This window comes from Xenopus tropicalis, chromosome 3 (assembly GCF_000004195.4).
Source record: "Xenopus tropicalis strain Nigerian chromosome 3, UCB_Xtro_10.0, whole genome shotgun sequence".
Lineage (NCBI taxonomy): Eukaryota > Metazoa > Chordata > Amphibia > Anura > Pipidae > Xenopus > Xenopus tropicalis.
Genome location: NC_030679.2, coordinates 86,708,748 through 86,726,165, shown reverse-complemented (window position 1 = coordinate 86,726,165; position 17,418 = coordinate 86,708,748). Strand labels below are relative to the sequence as shown.

Below are 17,418 nucleotides of genomic sequence, written 5' to 3'. Positions count from 1 at the left end.
TCTCTATAACCAATTGAGTTTCCTTGGTTTGTGTGTTTGGGATCATTGTCTTGCTGAAATGTCCACCCCTCCTTCCATCTTCAACATCCTGGTAGATGGCAGCAGATTCTTATATGTCCAGAGAGAGCTCTTTGCCTTCTAAATACTGGCAGATTTCAGCAGGTTTCTTGGCTTTCTATGCCTTTTTGCAACTCCTTTTCTTCATGTGTTCAATACTTATTCCGTGTCATACACATAATGTGATTTAAAGGCTTGTTTTGATTTCTTTGTATGTGTGGATTACTTGGATTGTTACTGAAATCTGGTGTTCATGTCATATCAATAGCCCCATTAGAAATATATCAGAAAAACTTTGACATTTTCAATACTTATTGTCCCTGTTGTAGATGGGAGTAGGTGGGGAAGATATCAGAAGAGAATACTGACAGACAATAAGAGGATTAAAGGAAGAGACTACCATAGGGAGCACTGTGCATCTAAGCAGTACAAATGTAATAAGCTTTGCCATTAACAGATAGATTGTAGTGCTATGGCATGGCAGGTGGGTAGGTTCTTCAGAAGCACATCAGTACAAACTTCTAACTTTTGTTAGAATGTGCAGGCGCCTTTTGAAACCAAAATTTTAAAGTGGTAGTAAGAAGACATCTATGTGAGGCTGCTGTAGATTCTCAGTAGGAAGTTACATAGTTACATAGGGTTGAAAAAAGACCATTGTCCATCAAGTTCAACCCATCCGAGTAAACCCAGCACACACACAACCTATACTAACCAATCTATACACTCACATACATAAACTATATATATACAACCAGTAATACTAACTGTAGATATTAGTATCACAATAGCCCTGGATATTCTGCTTGTTCAAAAACTCATCCAGGCCCCTCTTAAAAGGCATTAACAGAATCTGCCATTACCACATCACTAGGAAGGGCATTCCACAGCCTCACTGCCCTCAAAAGTGCCACATTTAACCTCTCCGTTGCTGGATGTCAGCAGGGTTGAGCATCCTGAAATACCTGCTGACAACACTGCTGGTTTGCCTCAGGATGGTGCAAGTAGACGTGACGTGAAGTGTGAATCATGGGGGTGAAGGAGGTTGTTGGTGAGCCAGAGCAGACCTTTGGAGTGGGAATCAGTTGTGAGCCAATGCATGCACACCTCCATTGAGTGGAAAGATTAATACACTGCTCTAATAAGAAAAACTTTGCCATATTTGGACCCAAAATGTTTTCAGTTTTATTGTCAAAACAAGTCTAGAGCAACTGAGACTGCAAAGATTTGTTTAAATTACAAACATCGCTACAAGAATGATATTCTGTGGTTGCAAATATTCAGGGTCACATATTTTATTTTGGTCTAAAATACAGTAACTAATGCACTGGGGAAAGCATGGTTTTGCACTCTTAATGTTAAAGCTTATTGACCTTCACTTTTAGCGAATGCAAAGAACCATAAACAGGAGTCTGGTGTGAAATGAATGCAGCAAGGTCAGTAGTATAATTTAAATGAATGTGATTATTCTCTACTTATATCCATTATTATGAATATATGACCATTGTTATGAATGTCAGAGTGCAAACATGTATTTCTATGCTTAACATAACACAACACATTGGAATGGACTACATTCTACTTTCAACAACTTCAACCCGTAGTCTGCAAGAAAGCCCTCTATGTATTTCTACTGCAGGCTGCCCAATCAAAAGTTCTTTTCATAGAAGAGAAAGGTTCGGGACATTTTCTGACACTTCAGATGGCAGAAAGAAGAAATGTGTTTGTAGAAGAAATGTTTGTTTGTACAGTGGGCAGGAGAAAGTTCTGCTTTGACAAAGGAATGACTTAGCCCACTGAGACCAGAATGACATTTGCTGGAGTTTCATCTTGGCTCCTGACAGTAACTTGCATGGTAACCCCATCAGCTAGGGCGAGTCTGGATCTCACAAGCACATCATGACCTCCTCTGTAAACCCCTACAAAATAAAATTAAATCTCTCAGTTACTTTAACTCTTTCACAGCTAAAGTGTGCTCCCATGCTGTATAGCTTTTAAAAGGCTGGTAAAACATATACTTTTGAAATATACAGTTAAAGGACTCTTGCTTTACAACATATTCAAATTATCAGTTAATTATCCATGATACCACATGTACTGAGCCCACATAAAAGTGATGCCACCTTTTGGGAGATTGATATCTTGGCCTCTTAATAGTCCTTGCAGATATATATAATGAAGAACTTGCTAAATTTTGGGCTGTACTGGCCAGGTATCTAAAAAATAAAACCTAAACAGAATGATATTTCCCATTTACCAAAGCTAACAGCAAAATATTGCTTTAGGGATTTCTGTTAAGAGCAGTTTAACCATCTTCCCCTTGCCCATTATATGCCCAATTAAAAGGGCATGGAAAGGCACTTGGGGGTGCCAAAATGTTAAGTAAAATGCGCAGTAGAGTGAAAAGCGAAACTTTAACAGAGAAGTCGGCTTTTCACTCTACTGCGCATGTGCCTGACTCACAGTCACAGCTTAACGAAGCCGGAAGGAGGAAGCGCTGCAGGTACCCTGGGCTGGTGCTGTTTTCTCCTAACAGGGGCACCAGCCCGGGGTACAAGGTAAGCGATTAAAGTCACTTGGGGTTGCCTAACATTTTGGCACCCCAAGTGACTTAGCCTTTCCTTCTCCTTTAAAGGGGAAGGAAAGGCTAAGTCACTTGGGGGTGCCAAAATGTTAGGCACCCCCAAGTGACTTAGATCGCTTACCTTGTACCCTGGGCTGGTGCCCGTTAGATGAAAAAAGCACCAGCCCAGGGTACCTGTAGGAAGTGCTTCCTCCTTCCTTTCTCTTCTGCCGGCGAAATCCGTCGGCCGGCGCATGCGCAGTAGAGTGAAAAGCCGACTTTCTTGTTTAAGTTCGGTGAATAGGAAGTAGGAAGCGCTCGCTGCTACCCCGGGCTGGTGCTGTTCTCTCTGTACAGGGGCACCAGCCCGGGGTAAAAGGTAAGCGATCTAAGTCACTTGGGGGTGCCTAACATTTTGGCACCCCCAAGTGACTTAGCCTTTCCTTCTCCTTTAATGGCACATATATAAATCAGTTAAGATAAGGTACAACATCCAAAACAGATAAAAATTATGAAAAGTCTGGCTCCAAAGACCTGTTTAACAAATCATATTTAGGGTTATGAAATCAAATGAAGCTTGCAGTGGCCATACCAGGGCCGACTTTTATGGAAATTCTACCAATCGTCCCGTAAGCCAAAAGGATGGATACTATACCAGGGGTCAAACATTTTGAACAACAGAAAGTAAAGGGAGCCCCAGAGCTCCTCTTTTATTCTTTTCAGCTGAAGAGAATTCTGCCAGAACCGATAATCCTGCAGTCTATTAATGGATTGCAATATTATTGATCTGTCCATGTATGGCCCCTGTTTGGCCATACATGGACAGATGGTTAGGCAGCATGGTTGAATTTGGCAGCCAGTTTTAGGTAAAGTAAGCACATTTGCCTGAGATAACAGCAGTATTAATGGTTTGTGCTTGCTTTGCCTTGATTCTATCCGATACATTGAATTGTATGCTGGTTAATACAAAGACATGGAAGATGCCTTTTTGACCTCAAAGCAAAAAACGGTCAAAAATAGTGCTGTTCGACTGAACCACATATGGATCACTTACCTGACAAGTATAGCACGTGTGAGTTCTTGTTTTCTGGCACCTTGTCAGACCTCTCACATGGCTGCATCCCCAGGAATTTAATTATGTTGTTAACAGCCTCTGCACACAACACAGAAACAAAAGTTCACATTTTTAGTTTATTAAGTTCACTAGTTAAATGCTATCAATATAAAATTAATAAAAATTGAAGCTCTTCTATTGCAGATTGAGTGCACAATGCAGCTCCCTCAGACACATAAAGCCTAAGCGCAGTGGGGCATGGAGGGGAGTGGCATCATCAGGGCAGCACTAGGGGGCCCAGATGCCCCTTTGTAAAAGTACAGCAGTAAAGAGGAGTTGACAATCATTCTGAGCACTTTAGGGACTAATTATAATTTCACTACAAGTAAGTACCTGGCTACAAATTTCACACCAAGTAATTTTTCCTTCATTTCTGAAGCATGTTATGCCTTTTGTATCAATGAAATAAAATACTTAATGTGAGTTAGGTTTTGTAAAACACATTATATATAATGATAATCTAACAATTCATACAGTCAACTGAGCAATTAGTGCACTGATTTAAAAACATGTATGTATGTTTAAGAAATATGGCTTTAAAATACAACATTAAATGCCTCAAATGTTAATTTCACAGGACAGCATGATAAATTTATTTTTGGGAATCACAGACGGGGACCTTTCACCTGAAAAATATCAATTCTTCTGTGCCCCATAAATGGCAAATGAGATGATTTAATAGCAAAAATTCTAACCCTATGATCTTTTGCCTGTGAGAACTAAATTAAAGATTCTGCATGTGTGTACGGCCCTGTGACGGCCATGCCCAACAGATATCTGTCCAAAAAATCCTTTTGGGGCAAGGACCACATTGACGCGTTGATGTGGTCCTCACCCTGGTAGCCTGCATTTCTGTTGTACTGGGGAAAGATTGACTGTCTTGCCAAAGGAGGAATGTTTCAATTTATAGCCAGCTTTAAACTGGAATTATTTTCCTGTAAAGGAGATCAAATTCACAAAATAACCCTTTGTATATCAGTGTTGATAAAAAGTGCAAAAAAGCACAAGGTACAATAAAAGCAGTGGGCCCCAAAAGCACAATAAAAAGCTAGTGGGCACAAAGCATCAATCTCCATCACAGGCACAGTGGTGCCATTCGAAAGCTACTCTCTTTTCACTTACACTGCTAACATGTTGATAAATAACTGTAAAACCTTAATAGGATATTTTCTTTAAATTGTCTGGGCTATACAAGCACCAGTGACACATGTAATGTATTTTGGGGTATTTATGACTTTCCAGCTACAGGACGACTAACAAAATTTAACTGTAGTGGTTTAAGGCCACAGTTCTTTCCTCATAAGTACCATGGAAATAGGGTGAGGTCAAACTTTGCCACATACAAGGCAAGAAAAGGTTGTTTCGAAAGGTGCAAAATGATAGGATCTTTGCCTGATTAGCCAAGATGGAAGCCAAATGAAGTGAATTGACGTGATTGTAAGAAGTCATGAACTGCCAGTCATGAACCTCATCCAAAGCTTGACATAGTCCTCACTTGATGGGATTTGCATGCTTTCGCACTTTCAGGCTGATGTCCGCTCAGTGTAACTGCACACAGGCTGTCCCAAGTGCGCATCTGTGGAGCTACATGGAGCTACATAAGTGAGCATCCACTACATGTGATTGTGCCCTTAGACATGCTACTATTACAAGCTGTAGCAAGTCTCTGCATAAAGAACTTACCTTCTAGGCTCTTTGTTGTAGTAAGGGCAAATGTTTCTTCTTTCTCATATGTATCACCAATTTCTTCCCATGCTGCTCCAAAATTTGGCTTCAGTATTTTCTGAATATGGTCTGACAGAGTCACCTCTAGGTCTTCAAGCTAATATGATGTGAAACGCCAATATTTATTCTACACAACCCAGAATACTGTCACAATGGCACAATTTATGCAGCTTTGGATCCACAGATAGTATTCATATTTTTTAAAACAGTTTAAATGAATAAATATAAAAAAAACAAATACATTTAGTGCTGCTTATCTTGGCTACTATAGTGGTAAATAAAAGTTATATTACAGTCATTATATACACAGTCATTATTTTACTGCACAGCTTTAATTAAATCAGTGTTTCTTTTCTGCAAATACAACTCTGGGCAGAGCCAAACTTATTTAACTATTTATACTTCTGTACAATTCCCCCCCATATTTGCTTTACAAAAATGCAGACCCACAGGAAAATGGAATTAGCTTTATTGCCACTGTACTTCAGCAAATTGAAAAGAAGTATTGTTTCCCAAGATATAGGTTAGGAAGGGGAAAGGTGAATGTAGGAAACGTGAAGGAAAATGCAGGACAACTGAGATACTCATAACCTTAGTTCATCTCATATGCTCTGAAATGGTCTCGTGCAATATGGTTTACAGAGATAGCTGTTAAAAGTCTTTAAAACACAAGAGGATGCATCAAGCATGAGAGATGCCATTTTAGGTAAGGGCTCTGGCACACGGGGAGAATAGTCGCCCGCGGCAAAACTCCCTGTTCGCGGGCGACTAATCTCCCCGAGTTGCCTTCCCCCTGCCATCCCACCGGCGAACATGTAAGTCGCCGGCGGGATGGCAGACGCGGCGGCGCGATTTTGGGAAATAGCGCCGCCGCGTGTGCCATCCCGCCGGCGACTTACATGTTTGCCGGTGGGATGGCGGGTCATGACAACTCGGGAAGATTAGTCGCCCGCGAACAGGGAGTCTCCCCGTGTGTCAGAGCCCTAAATCTATAATACCTTAGTGCCTCATATAAAAAAAAAATATTGTATATTTAGCTAAAAATACATACCACATATTCATCACTGTAACCTTCATCATCAGGAACACCAGTCTGGGGGTCACAATCTCTGACCACAAACTTCATTGTGCAACTGAATGTACAGGACACTAAAGAAATGCAACACAACATAGTATATGTGGCTATGTATTATTCACAGTTTATTACAAGTTGCAAAAAACACTAAGAACTAAGATATTTGTAAAGCAGTATTTACTTCCCAGAAAAAAAAAAAATTCTTGGGGGGACCAAATGCCTTTTGCTTATTTCACTTCTGTCGCTGCAAAATATAAAAACTATTCTTAACATCCTATAGTAAGGATACCAAGAAACACAGTTGGGCTCATTTACTAATGCCAGAGATAGTTGTACAAAACATAAACCCCCAGCAACTAACCTGTGATTAGCTTTGATCAGACAGCTGCGACTAAAACAACGAAAGTGAATACATGGCTGGTTGCCATGGGTTACTGCACTACTAGTACAAGTATAAAAATGTTTTTATATATCCTGAAAAACTCAAGTACTCTGGAGCAGATATAAATTTAGCTGCAGTTCACTTTTAACATGATAACCACACAAAATCCTGAGGTGACATTTTAAGACCTGGAAATTGCTGAAAATATTTTTTTATTTACTTCTACTATAGAAGCTAAGCAGGAATTAGTATTTTATGGTGGTAGTTAAGACTTTTTAAGTAAAGAAAAAACAGATAAAGGTAATGAACAGCGTTTACAGTTGTAAAATCACCTGCAGTAGGATCATCATCGGGAAGCCTGACAAGTGTATAACTAATGCCAGGTTGGTTATATGGAAGGCTTGGAGCTGGGACATAATGTACCACTTCATAAGCTTCTGATGGCTCCATCTGCACTGTCACCTTCTCTAAGAGCTGATCATTTAGTGTATTTGTGCAATCAAACTGGTAAAGACAATTAAAGGTCAGAGCAGAAAAAGCTATAAACACATATGTGCATGGCAATATATAGCATAAACCTAAACTAAGATTACTGCAATATGACAAAGGGAAAAATGATACACCTCAAGAGCACAGCATGGAAACAATAATGAACAAGCTACAGAGTAAAGTGTCATTAGAAATAGTTTTATTGGAGTACCATAATTGGCCAGGCAAGGCGATTATGGTACTCCAGTAAAAATATGTTTAATGAAGATTTCTGCCTGAAGAGATGCTCACCGAGTGTCACTCTTAAAGAATGGTAAATTAAAATGGCCTTTTGTGTGTTTTGGGTCACTTTATAATTTGACACCACTGTTTTTAGGAACTTCTTTTTAACACTTGATTCTCTCGATTTACTACCCACCCACATTTATTCTTATGTTGTGGCTTACCGAATTATTAAACATTACAAATGTCTGCAATTCTTTTAAAACATGGTCAGTAAATACTGGCTGCTTTGTGTTTTAAGCAGGTATATAAAGAGTTAACGTACCTGGAACACAATATGATTTGGAAATACATGCTTGATGCATCTTACAAAATATTCAGTCTCCGCTTCAGTAAGCTGCACGGGCTCGGAAGACTTAAACAAGGGCCCCAGGTTCTTAAATTCCGGAATGGCAGCTAATTGGTCTGCAAAAAGATGGGTTATTGCTTTTTTTGTACAGAGAATTGTAATAGAAGAATTCTGGAGCAGTGTGCGTTTTCCCAGACATGACTGAGATTGAATTGGTACATTTTTGATAGAATGTCTCCAAACATCCCTAATAAATCTCACCTTGGAAGATGTCTTGTCTGACAGGTACCATTTTCTCAGGCTGTTTGGTAGCAATAGGTGCAAGATCTGATGATTTTGAAAACAAAAAACAATTCAGAAGCCACACTTATTCTACCTCAACAAAATCACTAAAAATCACTCCTAGGAGGCAACAACCTGACCAGAAAATACAACCCCAGAAAATAAACCCAGGCATCAGAATCAGAACAAAAGGAAAGGATTACATGTAGAATAATGATCAGGCGAGAGTCCAACCCCCTCCTCCCCCCCAACCCCCTATCTGATCCCAATTTCACTTTTTTTTTACTTTTTCTTCTACATGTTTTATATGTAATCTACTTTGTTACAAAACAAACAAATAAAAACAACGTTTAAAAAATATATATATATATATATCCTAGGAGTGAGTTAATGTGGTCTACCAAACCCTAAACAGCTCTATTTAAGTGCATGGTCCTTCAAACTAAAACAAAGCTTTCCCAGGACTATGGGGCACTAAAAGAACAAAGGTCTTGAAAGCCCTCCCAATGGGCCAGCCCATCTCTCCCCAGTAGGCTACATCCACTCTGGGTAGTTGTCACTACCCAGAACATAATCAAAAATGAATAACTACATCTAAAACAAGGAAACTAACTAAAAGGTACTGGCAAATATAATTTGGCTAATCGGACTTCCATCCCTGCAATGCAGAGAACCAAAAAGGCCCAGGAAGAAGGAATGGGAGACAGAGAAGACTCCCAACCAACGAAGGCTCAATTGGAGCTGCTGTAATGCATATAACACTGAGAGGGTGCTTTCCATGCTGGAAAAATCATCAAGGGAGGGTGTGCCTGGGTCCCCCTTTAAATGAAGAGAGAAAAAGATTTTACAAGTAAAATAAAAATCCCCCTTTCTCTTTCATTTTAGGGGGACACGGGCACTGGAACAATGTCCAAAAGCAGTCCCTATAAGAAAACCTTCCTGTCAAAAACTGCCTCTGCTGAAGTCACATGCATCTGGCATGTATGAATGGAGGACCAGGTGACTGCCTTGCAAAACTGCTTCACTGAAACCAGGTTTTTTGCTGCTCAAGCTGCCGCCATTGATCTGGTTGAAAAAGTTGTGGCCCTGAGTGGGGATGACTTGCCAGCAAACTGGTAGCTCTGGAAATTGTATCCCTGATCCATTTGGTAACTTAAGTCTTGAAAACTCTGGGTGCTTTGAGGCGACCCAGAGGAATATCGAGGACATTATACTTCCAAAACGCTTCCAATCTCTGAAAATAGTATTTTAGTGCCCTAACAACATCAAGGGAATGAAGTGCATCCTCTTTTTGGGACAGAGCACAGCTTTGTCCTGATGGAAAACAAACAAGGAAGGGGTAAGACAGCAGGAAAGAGTTGCCAGGTCTGAGACCTTTCTGGCCAAAGTTATAGGAAGACAGTTTTTCCGGCCTGGCACCAGTGAGCAAACTGGAAAAGCAACATGGGTGGGTCCCTGATAGCAAGTCTAGATGTGTGGACCCTGCGCAATCTGGTGTTGGAACAGTACCGAAAGAGCTCTAGGTCTGGAGAGAGGCCAAACAGAGACCTTTGTCGAGAACCTGCTGAAGGAAGCAGAGGCTTTAGAAGACAATGGTTTTCTTCCCGGGTGGGGGGGAAGAAGCAGATGTCTTTGAACGGCCATGGATTGAGAGCACCAACCCCGGAGAGCTTTTGACCAGTACATGAGGTAGAGGAACTTGGCATGAACCTGGAAGCCATCAGATCGACCTCTAAGGTCCCCCAAAAGGAGACAAGGGCCTGGAAAATATCAGGATGAAGCATCCATTACCTCTGATCAAGAGTTTTTTTGCTGAGAAAGTCAGCAGTCCAATTGTCCAACCCTGGAATGTGAACTGCTGAGATGACAGGAACATGCTCCTCTGCCCAGGCAACAATTCCTGACACTAGCTGCAGGTGCCTTCTTGGTGACACATGCCACCACAATGGCATTGTTGGTCTGCACCTCGATTGGCTTGTCCTTGAGTAGGGCTGTCCAGTGAAGAGGAGACCATTTTTTGGCTCTAAAATGTTAATCGGAAAGGATGCCTTTGAAGGAAGCCATTTGCCCCTGGCAAACTGCACCTTAGCCCCAAAGACTGTCATCTGTGGTTAGAATAGTCTAGTGGAGTATTGCAAAGGGATCGCCCTGGGCAAGGTGAGCTGGGCACATCCACCAGGCCAGAAATCTCTGTCGAGAGAGGAAGGGAGAATGGAGAGTCCCGAGAGTTGGTCACAATGGCATGTGATGGGGGCTGTTGTGATATTGGGCAAAGGGCACTATGCTGACTAAGGCTAAGGATAGTGCAGCAGAGTTGGGTGTTGATCATCAGGAATGACTTCTTGAAATTGAAGATCCAGCCGTGCTGTTGCAAGGTCTGCGCCTACCTGAATGCAGATACTCTAATGCTGCATAGAGCAGATTGGTCAGTCACCAGCAAATCTGAGTGCAAGGTGACAAATGCAAATATGTGCATCTTCACTCTCATTTCCTGAACCCTACCAGATTGTGGGTACTCGGCTGTTGTAGAACAGCGGTGGAGGGCAGGAAGTGGTGTTAGGCACAGCATAGTAGTGCATGGGAGCTCGCATGCACTCAACCCCCTTACTTGAGCTCCATGTTGCCTGGGGTCTGAATCAGGATTCCTGCCCCAGAAAGAAAAAAATAAAATCAAAACTTCATGAGGGAAGATGTGTCCACCTTCCATAAGAACATTAAAAGAGGGTAGTCACAGCCACCCAGAAAGCCTGCTGGGAATAAATAGGCTGGATCCTTCGCAGGACTGACTAGATTGCAGTTTCTTTTAGTATCCTTTCCCCCTAGCAAGTTACATAAACTATTTAGTGCCTTTGTCCCCCTAAAATGAAAGTTGAAGAAATTAGCGTGATGCAGAAAAGCTTTACTATTGTTCATTATATTTACATATGCCAAAAGCTATAGTATTATATACCAGTCTTCTGTTCCAAAAAGGGCACAGTGGCAAGAGGAACAGTCTTCATATCAAAGGGTTTCTCTGAAGGTTCCAGTGTATATTGGTGTAGGGCTTTCTCCATTCCAAAAACAGAAACTGTAAGACCTGTAAGAAAGGTAAGAAGTGGATATAGATATAATGTGTAATTTAAAGGGGACCATTGTGAAATTAAAAATTTAATAAAGGCTTCATGCAAATTTTCGCTATCGCAATCTGTCTCACTTTATGCAGCATCTTGCAGTTTGTATAGGCATACAAGGGTCTGTGTCTAGTGTGGCAGCTTTAGGGGGGCACAGCTTTCAGGTGCCTAAATGCTAAATAAATAAAATGCACAAAAAATGCTGGATACTTGCAGCTAAATCCATCAGCAGAGCTCTGCTGTGACTAGTGCACAAACAGCACCAGCAGGCCCTTCTGCACATGTATCAATCACCAAGAGAAGGGGATGAAAAATATGTTGTCCAGGAAAAGGGAGCACACACCAATAATGCCATTTAAAGGGGCCTGTCACTCTTAGAAATGATTCCAAATTATTTTCCATTGTGTTTGTCAAGAAAAATAAACTTCACTTACTCTATATAAATTATTTTAATGTTGTTTACTTCAGTCTTGGAATTCACAATTGTAGCGAACAGGCAGGTGCCATTTTGTGGACACTGTTATTAAGGCAAGATTTGCATCCTGACAATATCTTGTTTATGTGCCAGAATGGGGGACCGAATGCCCAGGATACAAAATTAGATGGCGAGGAGTGTGGGGGAATGTGAGGAGTGACATCTAAGAAGTTCTGAATGGAAAGCTAAAGTAACTGTCTGCTCAATATATGAGTGGCAGCTGGGATTTTTAAATGCTTTTATTATGGGTATGAATGTTAATAAAAAATGAATTTAGGTTTCATGTTTAATTTGAAAAGGACTTTTATTATACAGTTTTTATGTCTGGGTGACAGGTCCCCTTTAACCTGTCTGGCATAAAGATGGGACAGAAAGGGAAAGGTGATACTGAAGAGTAATTATGTCCATCAGATAAAGCTAATATTCGTTTTCTAATTTTCAGAATAGTTTGCCATGATGGTTTAACAGTTAAATTAAATCCACTAATGAAGACTGTTAGTTTTGATGACCACAGAACACAGGAAACTAGACTACCATAATGCATTTGACAGACCTAAAAAAGAGCAGATGTAATAAAATAAAATTAAAAATGTGTCAGCCTTATATAACCACCAGGAAATAAATAAAATAAATCATTAAAAATGTAAGATAGATACGAATATGCAAATGACAGATTTATTTACTTTGCTACTAACCATTGAAAATGTAGGCAGTATTAAGTGCTAGTTGGTTTTGGTTTAATACATTGAAGTAAAATGTTGCTCTGTCTCGCACCTCATCATCACTGTCCATCATGCACCTGGAAGGCAGGCAGAATACAATGCTAATATTTAGCAATATTTTCCAAAATGTTAAACAAAGATGCTGGCTAACTGTATTTTGGAATCTATCAGTGATCACATGCTTAAATGATCTTTACAGAATACGAAGTTTAGGCATATTCTTAGAGGGATCCATGGAAATTTGAAAAGCAGGAAGAGCAACAATCACATCATGATTATTTTATTTTGCTTTATTATAGTTACAGGCACAGTAACACTAGAATTTTCTGTTAAAAATGCATTTCTAACCCATACCACAATAGCTCTATGTGCACCAAGTACATTAGGTGAAATTACTTATTATATATACCTTCAATCTGGCCCAGTACAATTTGTCTTATAATATGAACAATTCAAAATGCTAGCGTATACCATGTCCCAAAATGCACTACCTTTGAAGAAGTACCAAAACACTTGGTAGAAGAGGTTCGTTTTGGGCACCAAATTTAGCCAAAGCACTGACCGCCGCTATAAGGAAAAAAATAAAAACAAGAGATCATTAGCAAAGCTACGTACACCATCATATTGCTGTAAGGCAGTGATCCCCAACTAGTGACTGGGGGGCAACATGTTGCTCCCAGTGGCCTCAAAGTAGGTGTCCATTTTTACATTTCTGGCTTGAAGACAAGTTTTGGAAGCACAGAGACACTTCTCTGTTTTACTCAAAGCAGAGCCTCTTGCAGACCAGCAGTCCACATGGGGCTACCAAATAACCACAGTCCTTATTTAAAATCCCCAAAGAGCTTTTTTCAAGCTTGTGTGGCTCACCAACACCTTTTACATCTGAGTGTGGCTCAGAAGTTTGGGAAAATGGAACTTCAATAGTTAAAGGTTAACATTAAAAATAAGTGCCTCGGTTTACAAATAATAAATGTAAAGCAGCCTTCAGTAATCTAGATGTTAACGATTCAAATTACCCCAAACCCTACTGCACTGGAGTTCTGGAGGTATATCTCTGCAACATCCTAATAAGTAGTTTAAGTTTACTATAGCCGTAGTTTAAGTGTAATATAGCTACTATTAAGTTATGTTTACTAATAAATAATTGAGGTTATTACTTAAGCAAAGAAAAAAGGAAGAAAGAAAAAATAATGGTGGTATTCTTACCTGCTCTGACGGCTTCATTCTCTAATACCACCCTGTTAAAGATGAAACGAATGTACTTGGAGGGTGTGGGTGTTTTTGGCCCTTCTCTTCCCAAAAGATGCAGAATCTTGGTAGCCAGAACTGTGTGCTCACAGTCCTCAATAAATTCACACAGGTGAGCAAGGCCAGATTCTTTGCTGTCTGGGTTCTCTTCTATGATGCTAATAATGCAGTCCACAATGGCACGCTTGTATTCAAAACCTCCCTGCATATGAGAGTGTGTGTAGTTTAGCATACTTGAGCATTTTGAGCTAGGAACAAGACACTATTTAAACAGAAAATTAATTATCTTATGGCCATTTACTAATTTTTTTTTTAAAGAGAACTAGTTCTACTGGCAAGAATTGCCAAGTAAATCTATGACTAACAATTAACACCCCAAATCACCTATGGATAGACAAGAGGTAGTAATGTGTCTATTTATGCCCGTGCATGTATTAGAACCCAACAATCCCAACAAATATCCATGTGCTATGGATGTTGGTCAGATACTTGGTTGCGCATGTTTGTAAACAGGCTGGGCTGAACAGTGTATGGCCTCATTTACTATGAAGCGAAATACACTGCTCAAAAAAAATAAAGGGAACAGAAAAATAAGACATCCTAGATCTGAATGAAATATTCTTATTAAATACTTCGTTCTTTATCTAGTTGAATGTGCTGACAACAAAATTATCAATGGAAATCAAATTTATCAACCAATGGAGGTCTGGATTTGGAGTCACTCTCAAAATTAAAGTGGAAAAAAACGCTACAGGCTGATCCAACTTTGATGTAATGTCCTTAAAACAAGTCAAAATGAGGCTCAGTAGTGTGTGTGGCCTCCGTGTGCCTATATGACCTTCCTACAACGCCTGGGCATGATGAGGTGGCGGATGGTCTCCTGAGGGATCCCCTCCCAGACCTGGTCTAAAGCATCCACCAACTCCTGGACAGTCTGTGGTGCAACGTGGCATTGGTGGATGGAGGGAGACATGATATCCCAGATGTGCTCAATTGGATTCAGGTCTGGGGAACAGTAGGGCCAGTCCATAGCATCAATGCCTTCATCTTGCAGGAACTGCTGACACACTCCAGCCACATGAGGTCTAGCACTGTCTTGCATCAGGAGGAACCCAGGGCCAACCGCACCAGCATATTGGTCTCACAAAGGGTCTGAGGATCTCACCTCACTACCTAATGGCAGTCAGGCTACCTCTGGCGAGCACATGGAGGGCTATGCTGCCCCCACAAAGAAATGCCACCCTACACCATTACTGACCCACTGCCAAACCAGTCATGCTGGAGGATGTTGCAGGCAGCAAAATGTTCTCCACGGTGTCTCCAGACTCTGTCACGTCTGTCACATGTGCTCAGTGTGAACCTGCTTTCATCTGTGAAGAGCACAGGGCGCCAGTGGCGAATTTGCCAATCTTGGTGTTCTCTGGCAAATGCCAAACGTCTTGCACAGTGTTGGGTTGTAAGCACAACCCCTACCTGTGAACGTCGGGCCCTCATACCACCCTCAAGGAGTCTGTTTCTGACCGTTTGAGCAGACACATGCACATTTGTGGCCCTCTGGAGGTCATTTTGCAGGGCTCTGGCAGTGCTCCTCCTGTTCCTCCTTGCACAAAGGTGGAGGTAGCGGTCCTGCTGCTGGGTTGTTGCCTTCCTATAGCCTCCTCCACGTCTCCTGATGTACTGGCCTGTCTCCTGGTAGCGCCTCCATGCTCTGGACACTATGCCGACAGACACAGCAAGCCTTCTTGCCACAGCTCGCATTGATGTGCCATCCTGGATGAGCTGCACTACCTGAGCCATTAGTGTGGGTTGTAGACTCTGTCTCATGCTACCACTAGAGTGAAAGCACCACCAGCATTCAAAAGTCATTGAAACATCAGCCAGAAAGCATAAGAACTGAGAAGTGGTCTGTGGTCACCACCTGCAGAACCACTCCTTTATTGGGGATGTCTTGCTAATTGCCTATAATTTCCACCTGTTGTCTATTACATTTGCACAACAGCATGTGAAATTAATTGTCAATCAGTGTTGCTACCTAAGTGGACAGTTTGATTTCACAAAAGTGTGACTGACTTGGAGTTACATTTTGTTGTTTAAGTGTTCCCTTTATTTTTTTGAGCAGTGTATATACAGTATGTTTATAATATATTGTGGGCTATTCTACTTCTAAGAACACCAAAGGGTTTTGTTAACTATTGTTAACTAGTTTACAAGCAGTGCTCGTAGGTACCACTTGTAAAAAGTTAATAGTAGTTAATAAAGCCCCTTAGATTTAATAAATTATTTTCCTCTTTGAAACAATTGCCTAGATCATAAAACCCTTGTGCAAATCGCAGATGGAGAGCAACAATTTAGACAATTATTCCAACATGGACCAGTGCTGTGTACAAACACCCATTGAAAATTCCTGTGTTTGACTGCTCATACGAGACACAAATTGGCACATCAATATACTTTGATTAATGTATAAATCCAGAAATCTTTTCTTGAGTCAGAAAAGTACTGTTAAATTGCAGAAAAGGTCACAGCAGAGAAACCCATTTTTAGTCTATAAACTAGTCAGAGGTCCAAACTGTCTGAATTGATCACACACTGCATATACCATCAGATCCTTTTTGTTTACTTGAAATATGATTTCTGACCAGAATTTTCAACCCAGCCAAACTATAGCATTCAATAAGTTATCAATTCATCAGTTTGCCAGGCCTCCAGTGACCTAGCCAACTGACATATGCTCTGATCTGTGCATTTATCTGTCTATTAGGCCATCTATATGAAGTTAAATTGGTACTGGATTGGTCACATAGGGGATTTTATACAATATATGCCACCCTTAGTACAGAGAATTTTAATATCAGTAATTAACAATGAAATGAAAGTATTTTGAAAATATACAAATATAAAATCATATGTACATAATCCATATTTACAATTCTGCATCATTATAACACACATAATATCAATCTATTTGGCATATCAGGGTAACACCAACAGAGGATACTTTGGGTACTATAAGCATTACGACTTTAAGCAACCCCAAAAAATGCCTTGCCAAACTGCCCAACCCTATGGATGAAAATGGATAGTTATCAGATTAAAAGCACTCCATATGCCATTACCCATTATCTTCAGGTAAAAATGGACACCAGTCCTTCAAGGTTAACCTTACATGGGCCCCTAATAATACTGATTATTAGAAAGATAAAACCCCTTGAGAGTTATATCCCAACTCAGCCACAAATTGAGAAAATAAATGCCAAACTCATTCAATTCTGCATCTTGCCTTACCCTACCAAAAGTGGCATGTTAAACATTAAAACATGAGGTAGGAAGACAAGATTTACTACAATTAATAAATTAACATTAAAAAAACATGTGCACATGTGTACTTACGTCATCCCTGAGCATGTTGGAAAGGAACGTCATCATTACGCTGTGCTTGCGTGGGTACTTCTGACATAAGGCACTGATTGCTTGTACAACTACCACCTGCAATTATATAGTGCAATCAGTACGTATGGCAAAATGTTATCAACAGAGTGTACTGTCAAGCATCCTCTAGCAAATATTTTACATTTTTCATAAATATGGAAAAATATGATCTGCTGGGA

General features: G+C 40.5%; 1 protein-coding gene across 5 annotated transcripts in view; it reads right to left on the bottom strand.

Moving 5' to 3' along the window:
* Nucleotides 1-1,215: 1,215 nt before the first annotated feature.
* copg2 (COPI coat complex subunit gamma 2) overlaps nt 1,216-17,418 on the bottom strand; it is a 36,470-nt gene continuing 20,267 nt past the window's right edge. For 4 of the 5 annotated variants that reach the window (XM_031897856.1, XM_031897859.1, XM_031897857.1 and 1 more), the window contains 12 exons: nt 17,201-17,296; nt 13,769-14,012; nt 13,054-13,129; nt 12,536-12,639; nt 11,206-11,331; nt 8,235-8,300; nt 7,950-8,089; nt 7,246-7,417; nt 6,508-6,605; nt 5,415-5,553; nt 3,672-3,770; nt 1,216-1,973 (listed from right to left, as the gene is read on the bottom strand). In XM_031897856.1, coding sequence (XP_031753716.1) covers nt 1,843-1,973; nt 3,672-3,770; nt 5,415-5,553; nt 6,508-6,605; nt 7,246-7,417; nt 7,950-8,089; nt 8,235-8,300; nt 11,206-11,331; nt 12,536-12,639; nt 13,054-13,129; nt 13,769-14,012; nt 17,201-17,296 — 1,491 coding nt within the window. In that variant the 3' untranslated portion in view covers nt 1,216-1,842. 5 annotated transcript variants of the gene reach the window in all.